Here is a 15,465-nt window from a genome sequence, read left to right as displayed (position 1 = left end):
GTGGGGACATTGACACTGCTTTGGAGTAGACACCACTGAAGTCTGACGACGGATATTGGTGGTTTGTGATTTTTTTACCCAGAGCATAAGAACAGGTGGTTTCATCATCTGTCTACCCCTGCAGTCAACAAATTGTACTGTGTGACCCCACATGCCACACGCTCTCCTGTGTGCTGGGAATGCAACATCGAACAAAACACCATCTCTGCCTTAGGGACCTTAGAGTCTACTGGGGATTTGAACAAAGAAGCAGGAAATTACATCACAGAGTAGGATGCAGAAGGAGCACAGAGGAAAGGCACCCAATCATTTTTTTAGTACTTTGGAATTATGTACCTATAAAATACTTGTGTTTTTTGGGGGGCGCCTGGGTGGCTCAGTCGGTTGAGCGTCCGACTTCAGTTCGGGTCATGATCTCGTGGTCAGTGAGTTCGAGACCCGCGTCGGGCTCTGTGCTGACAGCTCAGAGCCTGGAGCCTGCTTCTGATTTTGTGTCTCCCTCTCTCTCTGCCCCTCCCCCACTCATGCTCTGTCTCTCTCACTCTCAAAAATGAATAAATGTTGAAAAAAATTTTTTAAAAAATGTGTTTTTGATGTATAAAAACAAGTTTTGGTGGGGTGCTTGCCTGGCTCAGTCAGAACAGCATGCAACTCTTGATCTTGGTATCATGAGTTTAAGCCCCACGTTGGGTATAGGGATTACTTAAATAATAAACTTTAAAAAAAGTAAAAATAAAAAAATAAGGGCCGCCTGGGTGGCTCAGTCAGTTGGGCATCTGACTCTTGATTTCAGCTCAAGTCATGATTTCATAATTGGTGAGATCGAGCCCTGTGTGGGGCTCAGCGCTGACACTGCAGAACCTGCTTGGGAGTCTCTCTCTCTCTCCCCTTCTCTCTGTTCCTCTCCTGCTCACACGAATGCTCTCTCGCAAAATAAATAAACGTTTAAAAATTTTAAAAATAAATAAGTTTTCATATAATAGTATACAACTCTTAGTAGACAGGGTGCAAAATAGGCCCTTTTCCTGCAGAATGCTACCCTGTGTTTAACAGTGACATAATGAGGTCTCACTCTGTCACACCAAAGAACCCCCACCGAGCTGGCTCTGTTAGGCATGGAGGGCAATTTGGTGTCTGGTGTGACAGTGGCAAGATCACAGCTTTCAAGTCCCTCTTGAGTTCAAATTCCAGCCTTACTGTCACTTTCCTTGAGTTACTGAACCACCCTGGGACTCAGTTTCTGCCTCTAAAATATTGGAGTAATAATCTCCACATCATAAATGTTGAGAAAAGTAGATGTGAAACTGTGTAAAATGCCTGGCATCTGGTAGGCAGTCCATAAATAAGTAGTTTCCTTCTTTTCTTTGAATTATTGTTCATTTGTGTCTTGACTCTCTTTCCGTGTTACAGCATTGTAATGAATTAACATGTGTGAATAAAAAAACACCTAGTGTAGGGGCGCCTGGGTGGTTCAGTTGGTTGAACATCTGACTCTTGATTTCAGCTCAGATCATGATCTCATGGTTTGTGGGTTCGAGCCCTACATTGGGCTCTGTGATGACAGTGTGGAGCATGCTTAAGACCCTCTCCCCCTCTCTCTCTGCCCCTCCCCTGCTCTGCTCTGACTCTCTCTCTCTCTCTCAAAAATAAATAAACATTAGAAAAAAATTTTTAAATGCTATTCAATGTATATTCTATATAATCACACTGGTGCAAGTGGAAAATGTAGTGAGAAAGTGCTCATCTATTTCAGTCACAGTTACATGGAAGAGACAAGGGCACCTCGCTGGACCCATCGAAAATGCCCTCCTTGATTCTGACTAAGAATAAAGAGAGAATGCAGGTATGTCACTAATCTATATATACACACCTATACGCCAGCAATTAATTTGACTTGGTTTTCAAGTGCCTTGTGTGATCCGGGGGGGGGGGGGGGGGGGGGGGGGTGGTGATCCATGGTGCACAGTTCACCTCCTAGGGTTGGTGTTGCTCGGGGCCGGGCTGAGGCGTTTTGCCCCCGCGCAGCTACTGAGCCCCTGGCCACCAGGGGGCGCAGCCCACGAGGCACCGCAGGATAGGAGGAATCCCTCCCCGCTAGAGCTCAAAGCTTGCCGTGGAGAATTTAGTTTTATTTCAACAAACATTCGTTCGGCGGCTATTCTTTTGTAACTCCATGGCAGCATTTCAGGTGAAACAGCGATAGTGAATAACGCATTGGTTCTCAGCCCTAGGAGATGGTAACTACAAACCCGGGCGCCGCCCTCAGTCTCAGTCGTGAGGTGTGCCTCCCGGCCAGTGTTACCAGTGATCGTTCGATACCGAGGATTGTGAATGGTTTCCTTTTTGAAAGGACTAAGTTAGAACGAGTTCATCGTTATCCCCTAATAACATCTCTCTTGCTCATTTGCACTGGCATATTCCTTCCTGAGAAGGAGGAAAAAGAAGTGGAGAAACAGCTAGTAAGCCGAGAGCTCTGGGTATGTCTCTGGGCGGGTGCTGCTCACGTGTGCCCGCGGCGAACAGCGTGAGCACCGCTGGAGTAACGTGGGCAAACCAGAGAGAATGGACGGCTCTCCCAGGGTGACGTCCCTGCTGGCTTCCCAAGGCTGCTGTTCGGGACTTCTCAGGTTGGCGCTCCCGGGTAGCCATCAGTAGCTTATGGAGAGTCTACGAGGGGCAGGGCCCCTTGAGGACTGTAAGACATAATCCCTCCCTTCAGTCCGCCATCCTCCGGGAGGATGAAGTCCAACCCCCGTGGCCTAACAGAACCGGGACAGCAGTGGGAAGAGAGGTACAGGTGGATCAAATCAGAGAGGATTTCGGTCCTGACAGGCAGATGAGCCACGAACTGCCCCCTCTCGTCTTCAGCATTCGCTCAGGACGTCGCCAGGTTGCTCACACCTTATCCCACAGCTGAAACCTGCTAATTGGACAATAACACGTAACGGGGGATTCCGTTAAACCCAGATGGCGGGTGAATGCCATCCAGACCTCTACCTTCCTTTTCTTACAATTTCTGGTGGAACGTTTCTCTAACGTGGGCGTTTAACTTGCAGGTATAGGTAAGCAGAAGTGAAAACAATGGGGCAGCCTCCACCTTGAAAGACTTTCTTCCCTCTGTGTAATGTCTCTAGACAGCTTATGAAATGTAGTCGTTGAACTCAGGGCAATTAAAATATTGCCCACGGACCAACCCTTCTTCGGCTCTCTGAAGGATTAGGGCAAATGCTTGATTCCTCTGTGCTCTGGAACAACATCAATGACTGTACTTCGGCATTTGGGGAGAAACGCAAATACTTCTCACTAACTCCTCGTTAAACCAACCCCGACCCTAACTATAACTTCAGAAATCGCAACATAAAGTGATTCAACTTTTATATCTTGTTTGCCCAGACGGAGAAGCCAAGATCCACAGTGTCGTGCTCTCCCAAGAGAAGCACAAACTCCAGCCAAGAGCCAGCTCCAGATATGAAGTCACACTGGTCCAGGAACAGATATCCTGCCACAAAGAGAGGCCGCGCCGCCATGACGGTTTACCCCTCCTTGCACATATACACGTACCCATAGGGAGCCTTGGCCACACAGGAGCGTCATTGGCAGTGGGGCTAGACACGTAATGAGGGGAGTTGCGTGACTTGGGGTACACTGCGTTGCGTGCTCATGGTGCACTGACCTTACGCTGTGTGCTTACATTGCATGCATGCCCTCGGGACTCATACCTCATGAATCACGTTTTTTTTTATAAAGTGAAATTATATTATGATGTATACAAAAGCTTCCTTTATCAGAAATTGAGGTGTGTGTTCATGAACCCACAGCACAGATATACCTCATTCTAACCAATAGATAGTCTTTCTAAAATTATGTGCAAATTAACTTTAAGAGCTCAAATTCTGTTTTAAACCTATTCTGGGAGTGTGCTGTGTTTAAAAAGTCTTGCGTCAAAGCTTTCTAGCAATGAATGGTCAGACTGTGATTATCAGATTGGCTCATGGTGGCTCATTGGCTCATACCACACAGAGAGAACAATTCGTGTATTCGCCAGTTTAGTCTTACATCTATTATGTTCAACACGGTTACGTATGTTTTTTAACCCATTGATTAAAATTCTTTCTCTCTAACCAGTTGTTTCCTTTGATTGATCGACTGCATAACCTTTTTTTTAACGTTTATTTATTTTTGAGACAGAGAGAGACAGAGCATGAACGGGGGAGGGTCAGAGAGAGGGAGACACAGAATCTGAAACAGGCTCCAGGCTCTGAGCTGTCAGCACAGAGCCCGACGCGGGGCTCGAACTCACGGAATGTGAGATCATCACCTGAGCCGAAGTCGAATGCTTAACCTACTGAGCCACCCAGGTGCCCCTTCGATCGACTGCATAACCTTAAGTGAACAGGTGTTTTATATTTTAGATCTCTCGTGAGCACCGAGCACAGTCAGTGGACTATAGCCTGTCATGTTAACAGGCTGGAGTCATGTTGAAGAAGGGCCACTCTGGCTCATGCCAGGCCTCCTGCTCTGACTTTCCCCTCTTCCTGTCACATTGGATTGAAAGTTTCCTGGTGTGTTTTTCACGATCGCCTGTAAACTCCTTCAGCCTCCACCCCTACCTGGATGACTAATGATTAGGACAACATGGCAACACAAATTTTATTACAATTCCAGTATCTGTGCCTTTTTAAAAAGTTAATAGACTTGGGGCGCCTGGGTGGCTCAATCGGTTGGGTGTTTGACTTCGGTTCAGGTCATGATCTCGCAGCTGGTGGGTTCGTGCCCCACGTCAGGCTCTGTGCTGGCAGCTCTGAGCCTGGAGCCTGCTTCTGACTCTGTATCTCCCTCTCTCTCTCTGACCCTTCCCCACTCATACTCTGTCTCTCCGTCTCTTAAAAATAAACATTAAAAAAATTATAAATAAATAAATAAATAAATAAATAAATAAAATTAATAGACTTTATTTTGAGAACAGTTTTAGATTTACAGAGAAACTGAGGAGAGAGTACAGAGAGTTCCCCTATATTACCCACCCTTCCACCCTCCACATACACGGTGTGTCATTTAAAAAAATCTTTTTAATATTTTGAGAGAGAGCATGTGCACATGAACAGAGGAGGGGCAAAGAGAGGGGAGAGAGAGAATATCAAGCAGGCTCCACACTATCAGCATGGAGCCCGACGTGGGGTTTGATCTCACAAGCATGAGATCCTGACTTGAGCTGAAATTGAGTTGGACGCTAAACCGACTGAGCCACCCAGGTGTCTCTATGTGAGTCTTTTTAAAGGGAATATCTGCTCGAGCTCTTTTTCATTTGTTTGTTTGGTTTCTGATATGGAACGCTTCAGGAATTTTCATCTCTTCCTTGCCCAGGGGCCATGCTAATCTTCTCAGGATCTGTATCCATTTTAGTATATGTGCTGCCGAAGCAAGCAGGCACCTGCCTGTTCCACACCTTACACCCTAAAACCTAAAGCACATCCAAAACCCCACTTTTTGTCCCTAAGAGGATATCTTTCAAGGACAAGTCCCCAGACAGCTACAAACTGCTGAGGGCAAACCTTTGTATGAAAGTTGTTCAGAAATACTTGTCTCTTTTGGAGAAAGTTTATAAAGAGCACCCCACTATGGTGATGTTTTTGGAATCAAATATCAGAATATACGATCAGATTTTTTTTAAGTGCTTTTTGAAAGCAACAAACTCCCAGGGGAGTGGGGGAGAGCTTCCTGAGAGATGTGGTCTGAATGCTAAGATATTGAAAGGGAAGAAGGAGAGAATCCATGTAATCCAGACACGGCCTCCACATCCAATAATTGCCAAAACATTGTGGCAGTTCCATTTTGAGACCTGCTCAGCTCACAGTCAGGCCTGCAGAGGGGTAGCTGTTTGTTTTCTTTAGAAGAAAGCAAGCCTTCCTGCTTGGATGGTTAGGAAGAAGTGCCTCCCCCCAAACACACACACACACACACACACACACACACACACACACACACACACAGATTTACATGCTGCAGCATCTAGCAGCCAGTGTGCCTTTCTCATTTTGCTTTTGGTAGGAGGTTGCAAAGGGTGCCTCTAGCTGGAAACTTATTATTTTTTTTTAATGTTTATTTATTTTTGAGAGGGAGAGACAGAGCATGAGCAGGGGAGGGGCAGAGAAAGAGGGAGACACAGAACCTGAAGCAGGCTCCAGGCTCTGAACTGTCAGCACAGACCCTGACTCAGGACTCCAACGCATAAATTGTGAGATCACGACCTGAGCCGAAGTCGGACCCTTAACCGGCTGAGCCACCCAGGCGCCCGTAGCTGGAGACTTTATTTTATTTAATTAAAAAAAATTTTTTTTAACGTTTATTTATTTTTGAGACAGAGCATGAATAGGGAGGGTCAGAGAGAGGGAGACACAGAATCTGAAACAGGCTCCAGGCTCTGAGCTGTTAGCACAGAGCCCCTCTCGGGGCTTGAGCCCCTGGACCGTGAAATCATGAGCTGAGCCAAAGTCGGCCACTTAACCGACTGAGTCACCCAGGCGCCCCGCGTAGCTGGAAACTTTAAAATGACAAACTAAGGTAATTGATTTTGTATGAACATAATAAATCTCATGCTGCAGGAGAAACAACCCAAAGCATCTTGATCACTAAGAGTTAATCATGAGAATGGAGCATTTTAGTCGGGTCAGAGACCAACATCTACCTTATATTCAAGAGCTGTCAACAAAGGTTAAAGGCGGCAGGGTGTTGCCTGGCTGGCTTAGTTGTTAGAGCATGTGACTCTTGACCTCGAGCTCAGGAATTCGAGCCCCACCTTGGGCAAAGAGATTACTTAAAAAAATATATATATATATTTAGGGGCACCTGGGTGGCTCAGGTGCTTAAGTATCCAACTCTTGATTTTGGCTCAGGTTTGTGAGTTCAAGCCCCACGTCAGGCTCTGAGCTGACAGTGTGGAACCTCCTTGGGATTCTCTCTCCCTCTCTCTCTGCCCCTCTCCCTCAAAATAAATAAATAAATAAATAAATAAACAAACAAATAAATAAATAAATAAATAAATATTTTTTCTAAAAAGGGAAAAATAATCTATATCCTATTTTGTCTATAAGTTAAATACACAATCACTAATGGTATGTTTTAAGATTCAAGAAGTATTTCAGGTAAACCTGTTTTCTTTAGAAGCCTTACTTTTGGGACCATGTAGTCACAACCAAGGTCCTGTGGCAGTACTCATTTCTGTTTTTGGAGAAGTGGCAACTCTTGAACGTGGTAGAAACAAGTCCAAACAGGTAAGGTGATGACAGTAAGCATTACTCTTAAGTTTCTGATGGAACATTAGATACAGGAACTCTGTATGGACACAGAGGCTCCTTAAAAAAAAAAAATCTAGGTATTTTTTTCCCCCATTTGTCAATGTGATCTTTGGTTTAGTTATGTTGTCACCAATTTTGATCCCAGCTTTTAGCAAAAATGCTACGCAGAAGGCTCTGCTTTGCAGAAATAGAACTGCTAACTTCTGGTTTTCCAGGTTGTTCTCCGACTAGTTCTGCTTTAATTACCTAGAATGGCAGAGATGTTTCCAGAGCACAGAGACTTGGGGCCTTCTGCACAGGATGCCTTTGATGCCACAAAGCCTACTCTGTCCTTTAAACTACAAAGACAAACTGTAAGGCATGGCTAGGTTTAGCTGAGCTACATTCCACCAGGGACACTTCTATTTCTTAGTGGAATATTCCTGGGGAAGATAAACTCACCCTTGTTCATGCTTGCCGAGGTCCAACATCTTTTATCCCCTTGCCCTCACCTCCATGCTGCCTGATCAACCACAAGGAAGCTCAGAGGTGATTTTCCTCTTTAAGCGGGTTTCAACTTAACTCTGTGCAGCTGGGTCACATGGTCTCTGAGAAATCAGCTTCCACACGACATTGGGTTCGGAAAGGCATTGTATTAATTAGCGTGTCTACAAGACAAAGCTCTAGTGACAAAGCGTATACCACATGTCCAGAGGAACAGTTGCGCAGTAAGGGTCAAAAGAAAGGAAGATCCCTAAGAACATAGAAAGAAATAGTAACAACTTGAAAATTCAGACTCCCTGCTATACTTCTTCCCTAAGATATGTGCTACTCCCACAAATCCATCGGAAAGAACGCACTGAGCAGTGACTGACTTGGGAACGACCGAGAGTGCAGAGACGCGTGAGACGCCATTCCTGCCCCATGAAAAACTAAGACTTGTTCTGCGCTAAAGCTTTAGAACATGGTAGTGGGTTAAAGACAATCACCAACTTAAATTTAAAACACCTGGGTTTGAATCCCATCCAGGCTGGCGGGGGACGGGGTGGGGGGGGTGCAGTTGCTCAACAGCTCTGGACCGTTCCGGTGAAATAATCTCTAAGGCCTCCTTGTTTTTCAAAATCACATTTTTGGGAACACTTCTCACAGCCGTCAATCATGCAATAATGTGCCCAAAACAGCCTCCCTCTTCAGCCCGGGGCCAGCACCCGTCTCCTCTCTCCTCCTTGGGGAAACAAACACTCCGGTGGCTCAAAGGATAGCCCCTCCCGTCTTGCCCACGGCCAGATTTGGCCCAGGCCATCTCTCCTCCCGGTCCTTTGAACTGGCTATTCCCGGACCGACCGTAGGATTCGGTGACCGGAAATTACTTCAATAAACCTCTTGGCAGCCCAGCTCAAGCCCCAGCCGCTCTCTTTTCTCCCTCTTGGCCTCACTTGCTCCGCCATTCAGCTCAGACTCCGGGGCACAGATGTCAACCACTCTCTTGCCAGCACTCCAGAGTCTTTGCTCTCTGTCCTTCTGCCGCATCCACCTGGTAGTTCCTCGCCTTTGGATCAGCCTAGCCAACCCAACCATCTGTCTTCTCCACTCCTACACCCAGGCTGCCAACATGGCTGCAGGAAACCATGCCCCCAAGAGAACTGGAGCCACTGCTCATGGATCCCCTCCAGCCTCTGGAATTAACTCTCTGTTTCTGAAACTGAAGTTCCCTCATCCTTCCCCACGCAGGGCTATTTCACACCACCTCCAGGTTCCTCAAGTGCCCTGTCCCTCCCTGTTACCATCACCCTGCCAGCAAACAACCTTATGAGGAGGTAGTGGTTGAGAAGGCAGGCTCTGGTGGTGTAGGGGTAGGAAGAAAAATTCAAACAAGTTCTGATCTGTCTCTAGTGGGTTTGTTTATGTGTCGGTATTGGTAAAATGATTCTGAAACTTTTTCAGATGTATTCTAGGATTTGAGCAAACGAATACAAGAGTTGATGTTGAGTCAGATAGAGGGAGTGCTGGAGTTCTGTAACCATCACAGTGAAATGCACCAGGCAACACTCATCCTTGGAGGCCAAATTTAGGAGGAAATACGATGAGGAGGAGGAGGAGGTTTTAAAGTGTCCACTCAGAAAACAAACAAACGGTCTACTCAGATTGCATATTAGTTCAAAGGGAAAAAATATTAACTATGTCATGGAGAAATTGGATGCACATTGACAGAGTGACCACCGAGGGGCATAAAAGAAAGAAAGATGTTCTCTTCCATCCGGCATTGTTCCATATAGTGCTTTGCCTGAATCTGCTACAGCTGTGCAGCCAACAAAGCTGGACAAAGTCGGCACCAAAGGCAGCAGAGCTGGAGGATGGTAAGGCCGCATCTCTGGAGGCGTCAGTGAGCCGCTGAATAAATTAACCAGTCCTGGAGATGCCCTGCGTCTGGACTGCTTGTTTATGTGAAGCAACAATTGCCTTTTCTTTGAATCTTGTTGTTGTCTTTTCTTTCCCTCTTGTGGATTGTACTTGAAATCCTTCTGGTTAGGAAAGGCAGCCAAATACACAAATTGGTGCACTGAAGTGGTCCAGGTGCTGAGGTAGAAGTCTGTAGGATGCAAAGGAAGGATTGGTGAGATCTGCCTGGGAAAAACCATCAAGACATTTCACGGGGCGCCTGGGTGGCTCAGTAGGTTAAGCCTCGGACATTGGCTCAGGTCGTGATCTTGAGTTCAAGCCCCGTGTCGGGCTCTGTGCTGACAGCTCAGAGCCTCGGGGCTGCTTTGGATTCTGTGTCTCCCTTTCTCTCTGCCCCTCCCCTTCTCTGTCTCTCTCTCTCTCTCTCTCTGTCTGTTTCTAAAATAAACATTATTTAAAAATTTTGGGGGCGCCTAAGTAGCTCAGTCGGTTAAGCATCTGACTTCGGCTCAGGTCATGATCTCACAGCTTGTGAGTTTGAGCCCCGCGTTGGGCTCTGTGCTGACAGCTCAGAGCCTGGAGCCTCTTCAGATTCTGTGTCTTTCTCTCTCTCTCTGCCCCTCCCCCACCCACACTCTGTCTCTCAAAAATAAATAAACATTAAAAAATTTTTTTTTAATTTTTTTTAAAAACACACAAAACGACCAGTTTGGCGATCTTTTCTTAAAAACTGATATATCACTGAGCTGAGTCCTGAAAGGTGACAAGTGTTTGGGAAGTGGGCACGGGGGTGGTGGGCATGGAGGGAGCAGGGAGAGCCAGTTAACGTTCCAGATCCGTAAGGAACAGGGTGGACCCAGCGTTGGAGGCTGAGAGGGCTCAGGGCCATGTCACAGATGGACCATCCTGCAGAAGGGAGGTGCCGGGCAAGGGGACCAGCATGCTCAGATTTGCCTTATCATGGGCTCACCCCAGCCCCTCTATCAAAGGAAGATCAGGATCCTGAAGACTAGAGGCCGGGAGGCCAGACTGAATCATTTAGGAGAACTATGATAACCTGAAGTTCTTAGAATGTTTATGGAGAGAGGGTTTTGGATTTACTTAGGAGGTAGAGGCCACAGGGTGTGGTCTCTGGACACGGAGGGGAAGGGGAGGGACTTATAAGCAAAGTAACAACAAGGGTGTGACTGTTTAGCAAGACAGAGGATATAGAGGGAGGCTCTGGTTTAAGAAAAAGAAAACGGAGTAACTTCACTTTGGCCATGTTCCCTTTGAGGTACAGAAGAGAACGAAGTGGCGATGGAGGGAGACTGTCGAATCTAGGAGAAGCCTTTCCCAGCATCAGCATGGCATGCAGATACTAAGAGCAGGCGGAGATCATCCAGGCAGGGTATGTAGAGGGAGACGCCCCAGTACCCGGGATACATTCAGGGAGCTAAGATAAGTGGTGTTGCAGAAGACAAAAGGCCATATATTTCATGATGAGATGAATATTCTAGAACAGTGCTTGCCCAATGGAAATATAATTCCAACCACATAATTCCAATATTTTAGTAGCTACCTCGGAAAAGTAAAAAGAAACAGGTAAAATTAATTTTAATAATATAGTTTATTTCACCTGAAATATCCAAAAAATTATTTCAACACGTAATCGGTATAAGAATATCAACGAGATCTTTTACAGTGTTTTTTTCTTGGGCAAAGTCTTTGAAATCTAGTATGGACTTACACCGACCGCACACCTCAGTTTGGACCAGCCCCATTTCAAGCGCCACCTGTGGTTTGTGACTGCCTAATCGGACAGTCCCAGTCTGAGGCAGATCTAGGTTTAAATCCTCCCTGAGCCCAAGTTTTCTCCTCTGTGAAATAGGACAGGATGGCTACCTTCCATGTAGGGTAAAGTTCATGACGCACAGCAGGCCTCTAACCAAAGGTGGTTTTTACAAAGGGAGGGAAGAGCTTCAGAAGGGGGGCAGTGGAGATGGTAAGGAACGGTTGAAGGTTTTATGTTTTCTTTAAGGCCGGTAGAGGCTTGGTATGTTTTTAGGCTATGGGGAAGTTGCTGGTAAAGAGGGAGACCTATGGAAGAAGGGATAAAGCAATGCAGAAAGTTTGAGAAGACACTGGAGGAGATGGAATTGAAAATTAGCCTTAAACCCAGAGCTGGGCACTTCTTTCTCTACGAACAAAGGGAAGGAAGCCAGGGTGGCCAGGAGCAATGCTCGCTCCCACTGTGTGGGGGGCAGTCTGTTCGGTACGTTGTGTGCGTTTTCCCATCCAGTCCGCCCAACTACCCTATAAGGTGGGTCTTGCTAGTGTTCCCATTTACAGATGAGGAAATGGAGTCTTTCAGAAGGTAGCTTTCCTATGGTCGTAAAGCCAGTGGAGCCAGCATTTGAACCCAGGCATTCTTTTCTTTTTTAAGTTTTTATTTAAGTAAACTCCACACCCAACGAGGGGCTCAAACTCTCGACCCTGAGGTCAAGAATCACATGCTCTTCCAACGGAGCCAGCCAGGTGCCCCCAAACCCGGGCATTCTGATGCCAGGGTCTAGAGCCTTCTTTCTGGTAGAATGTTCATTATTTTGACCTTGCCTTATGTTTCTTCATGATCAGATTCAGGGGATGCATTTCTGACCAGAATACTACATAAGTAACATGTCCTTCTCAAGCATCACATCAGAGGGCACATGATGTCTATCTGCCTCTCAATGGTCACTCTGTCTATAGTCAATGTGGTGCTTGAACTCACAACCCCAAGATCGAGAGTCACACGCTGTACTCACTGAGCCAGCCAGGCACCCCTGTGACTTTTCTATACGTTAAAAACTGTTTTGGGGCATCTGGGTGGTTCAGTCGGTTAAGCGTCTGACTTCAGCTCAGGTCATGATCTCACAGTTTGTGAGTTCGAGCCCCACACCGGGCTCTGTGCTGACAGCTCAGAGCCTGGAGCCTACTTCGGATTGTGTCTCCCTCTCTCTCAACCCCTCCCCACCCTGCTCATGCTCTGTCTCTCTGTCTCTCTCAAAAATAAATAAACATTTAAACAAATTTTTCAATAAAAATTGTTTTTATTTTGGAACAATTTTTATAGAGATTACTTAAAAATAAAATATTAAAAAAAAAGCCACAAAGATAGAGTTCCCACATACCCTCACTCAGGTTGTTTCTCGTAATGTTATCATCTCCCATTACCATGGCCCATTTGTCAAAATCAGGAAGACATCAGTACATTACTATTAAACTCCAGACTTTCTTCAGACTTCACCGTTTTTTCTTTAAAGTCCTTTTTCTTTCCCGGATCCAATCCAGAACATCATATAGCATTTTGTCGTCATGCCTCCTTAGCCTCCTCTTGTCTGTTACCGTTTCCCAGTCTTTCCTTATTTTTCATGACTTTGAAAAGTTTTGAAGGGTCCCAGTTAGGTATTTGGTAGAATGGTCCTCAATTGGTCTGACGTGTTCCTCGTGATTTGACTGGAGTAACGGGCTTCTGGAAAGAATACCACAGAGAAGTGTCCTTCTTATCACATTACAGAAGCTTTTAAAATTTTGTGGGCAAGTGTGTAGATCGTCTTACAGCCACCCAAGACAAGCTTCATATGTAAGTTCCCTTGTTGAATGGCTGTCACCAGCCTGGAGTGGCCTTTCTTTGGTCTCTCTCTGCCCTCAGAATATGGGGGGTGATGTTAGAGTTCACCTGGGATGCACCCAAGGTGGTTGCAAACCAACACCGTGTTACTAGGTCAAAACTAAAAACCATATGACTGACCATCTCTAAAGATGCTAAAAGGGGGGCACCTGGGTGGCTCAGCCAGTTCTGATTCTGGCTCAGGTCATGATCCCAGGATGGTAGAATCGAGCCCTGCATCAGGCTTTGTACTGAGCGGTGGAGTCTGCTTAAGATTCTCCCTCTCTCTGTCTCTCTGTCTCTCTGTCTCTCTCTCTCTACTGCCCCCATCCCTCTCCCCTGCTCGCACTTGCTTTCTTGTGCTCTCCCTAAAAAAAAGTTAGGGGCACCTGGGTGGCTCAGTCAGTTAAGCCTCTGACTCTTGATCTCGGCTCAGCTCATGATCTCACGGTTGTAAGCCCAAGCCCTGAGTCAGGCTACACGTTGTCAATTCAGAGCCTGCTTGGGATCCTCTCTCCATTTCTCTCTGTCCCTCCTCCACTTGCTCTCTCTCTCTCAAAATAAAAAAGGAAAACATTTTTAAAAACCAATAAAGAAGAAAGCAGATCTGAGAGATTAAAAAAAAGCTCAGTCCAGGTAACATTCCCTAAACTCCTGCATGCAGCCATGCCTGAAGCCATCTACTTGTAAGAGTCAATACGTTCCCTTTCTCCCCCACATGCCCACCATCCCACCATCCCAAAGCAGATTGGGTAGGATTTTATATTACTTGCACACAGAAAGTCCTAATTAAGATACCAGATGAGTATTTCAGTTGAGATAAGGCAATTTAAAAACCTTCATGAAGGGACATCTGGGTGGCTCAGTCGTGAAGCATCTGACTTCAGCTCAGGTCATGATCTCATGGTTCGTGAGTTCGAGTCCCACATTGGGTGAGCTCATACCCTGCTTTGGGTGAACACAAACCCTGCTTTGGGTGAGCCCTGCTTCTCTCTTTCTGCCCCTCCTGGGATTCTTTCTCTCTCTCTCTCTCTGCTCCTTGCTCACTTGTGCCCTCTGTCTCTCTCTGTCTCTCTCTCTCTCTCTCTCAAAATAAAATAAAATAAAATAAAACATACATGAAGAAACTGTGAGATACATAATCCCATCTATAATTAGCTGAGGAACATGAAGGAACTCAGAGGAACAATGAGCAGGATGGACCTGGAAAGGACCTGAAATACAACAAATATATATTGAGTGCCTAGTATGTGCTTGGTATTGTTCTAGGCACTGAGGATACTGAAGTGAACAACAAAAAGACAAAAATCCCTGCCCTCTTGGACATAATTCTAGAATGTTGGGGGCAGGGGAACAAATTTAAAATTTATATAGTACTCTAGAAGGTGATAAAGGCTAGGAAGAAAAATAAAGAAGGGAGAATAGAGAATGCCAGCTTGTTTCTGAAATCTTCACAAGTGAGCCCGTGAACGAGTGCTTATTCATCACAACTTTAGCACAAAGAGGTTAAGTGATTTGCTCACAGTTGTCAACTGCAAGTGGCAGAATGGGAATCAGAAAATAGGAAAGAAGTTATAGGACCTTTAATCTCTCTCCCAGGTTAGACTGCCTCCCAGCCCAGGAGTCTTTTAACTGGCAAATTCATTCATCTTTCACTGGGGTTCATTATTATTATTGATCTCTTGTCCTGTGACCTGAGGTCATACATGGGTAGAAATGGCTTTTGACATTACTGACCATCCTTCCTCTTCCAAACCTTTCTCTTGACCTCAGTGACACTGATGTTCTGGTCCTGTTTCCCTTCCCCTCAAGGGACAAATTAGTTTGCCCCTTTTGATTCATATTCCTCTCACCACAGGAATATGGGTCACCAGCTAGAACTCACCATATTGAACTCTATCAGGGAACACGACTCATTTATATCATAGTCTTGTGAGTCGTTCAGTATGGAGCTTGGGCAGCGGTATACAACAGCCCTATACCTTTTGCACTTCCCTTATCTATGCTCCTGGCTTCCGTTCCGTTTCTGCAGATTCTCCCCAAATTTCATGGGTAGCTTCTGCCCTGCACCATTGGAGAAAATGGTAAAGCACCCTGCATCCCCACCCACCCATCCTTGCGAAAGGTTCTTTACCTCTCTGTGCCCACAGCCGTCAGTGG

The 15,465-nt window shown here is 45.9% G+C and overlaps 1 protein-coding gene and 1 non-coding gene across 7 annotated transcripts in view; one reads left to right on the top strand and one right to left on the bottom strand.

Annotated features, from left to right (window-relative positions):
• AGBL2 (AGBL carboxypeptidase 2) overlaps positions 1–4,121 on the top strand; it is a 45,681-nt gene extending 41,560 nt beyond the window's left edge. For 5 of the 6 annotated variants that reach the window (XM_042906280.1, XM_042906281.1, XM_042906278.1 and 2 more), the window contains 2 exons: positions 1,754–1,843; positions 3,394–4,121. In XM_042906280.1, coding sequence (XP_042762214.1) covers positions 1,754–1,843; positions 3,394–3,567 — 264 coding nt within the window. In that variant the 3' untranslated portion in view covers positions 3,568–4,121. Of the gene's footprint in view, positions 1–1,753; positions 1,844–3,393 lie in introns of those variants that run through there. The other variant, XM_042906282.1, reaches the window with a different exon arrangement.
• A 1,198-nt stretch (positions 4,122–5,319) lies between these two features.
• On the bottom strand, positions 5,320–5,431 carry LOC122201498. Its single transcript, XR_006194205.1, has one exon. It is a non-coding gene; the product is annotated as a U6 spliceosomal RNA (small nuclear RNA).
• Positions 5,432–15,465: the final 10,034 nt, after the last annotated feature.

Source organism: Panthera leo, chromosome D1 (genome assembly GCF_018350215.1).
Source record: "Panthera leo isolate Ple1 chromosome D1, P.leo_Ple1_pat1.1, whole genome shotgun sequence".
In the NCBI taxonomy this organism is placed as follows: domain Eukaryota; kingdom Metazoa; phylum Chordata; class Mammalia; order Carnivora; family Felidae; genus Panthera; species Panthera leo.
Note: the sequence above shows the minus strand (reverse complement) of the source record. Positions and strands in the feature narration are given on the sequence as shown.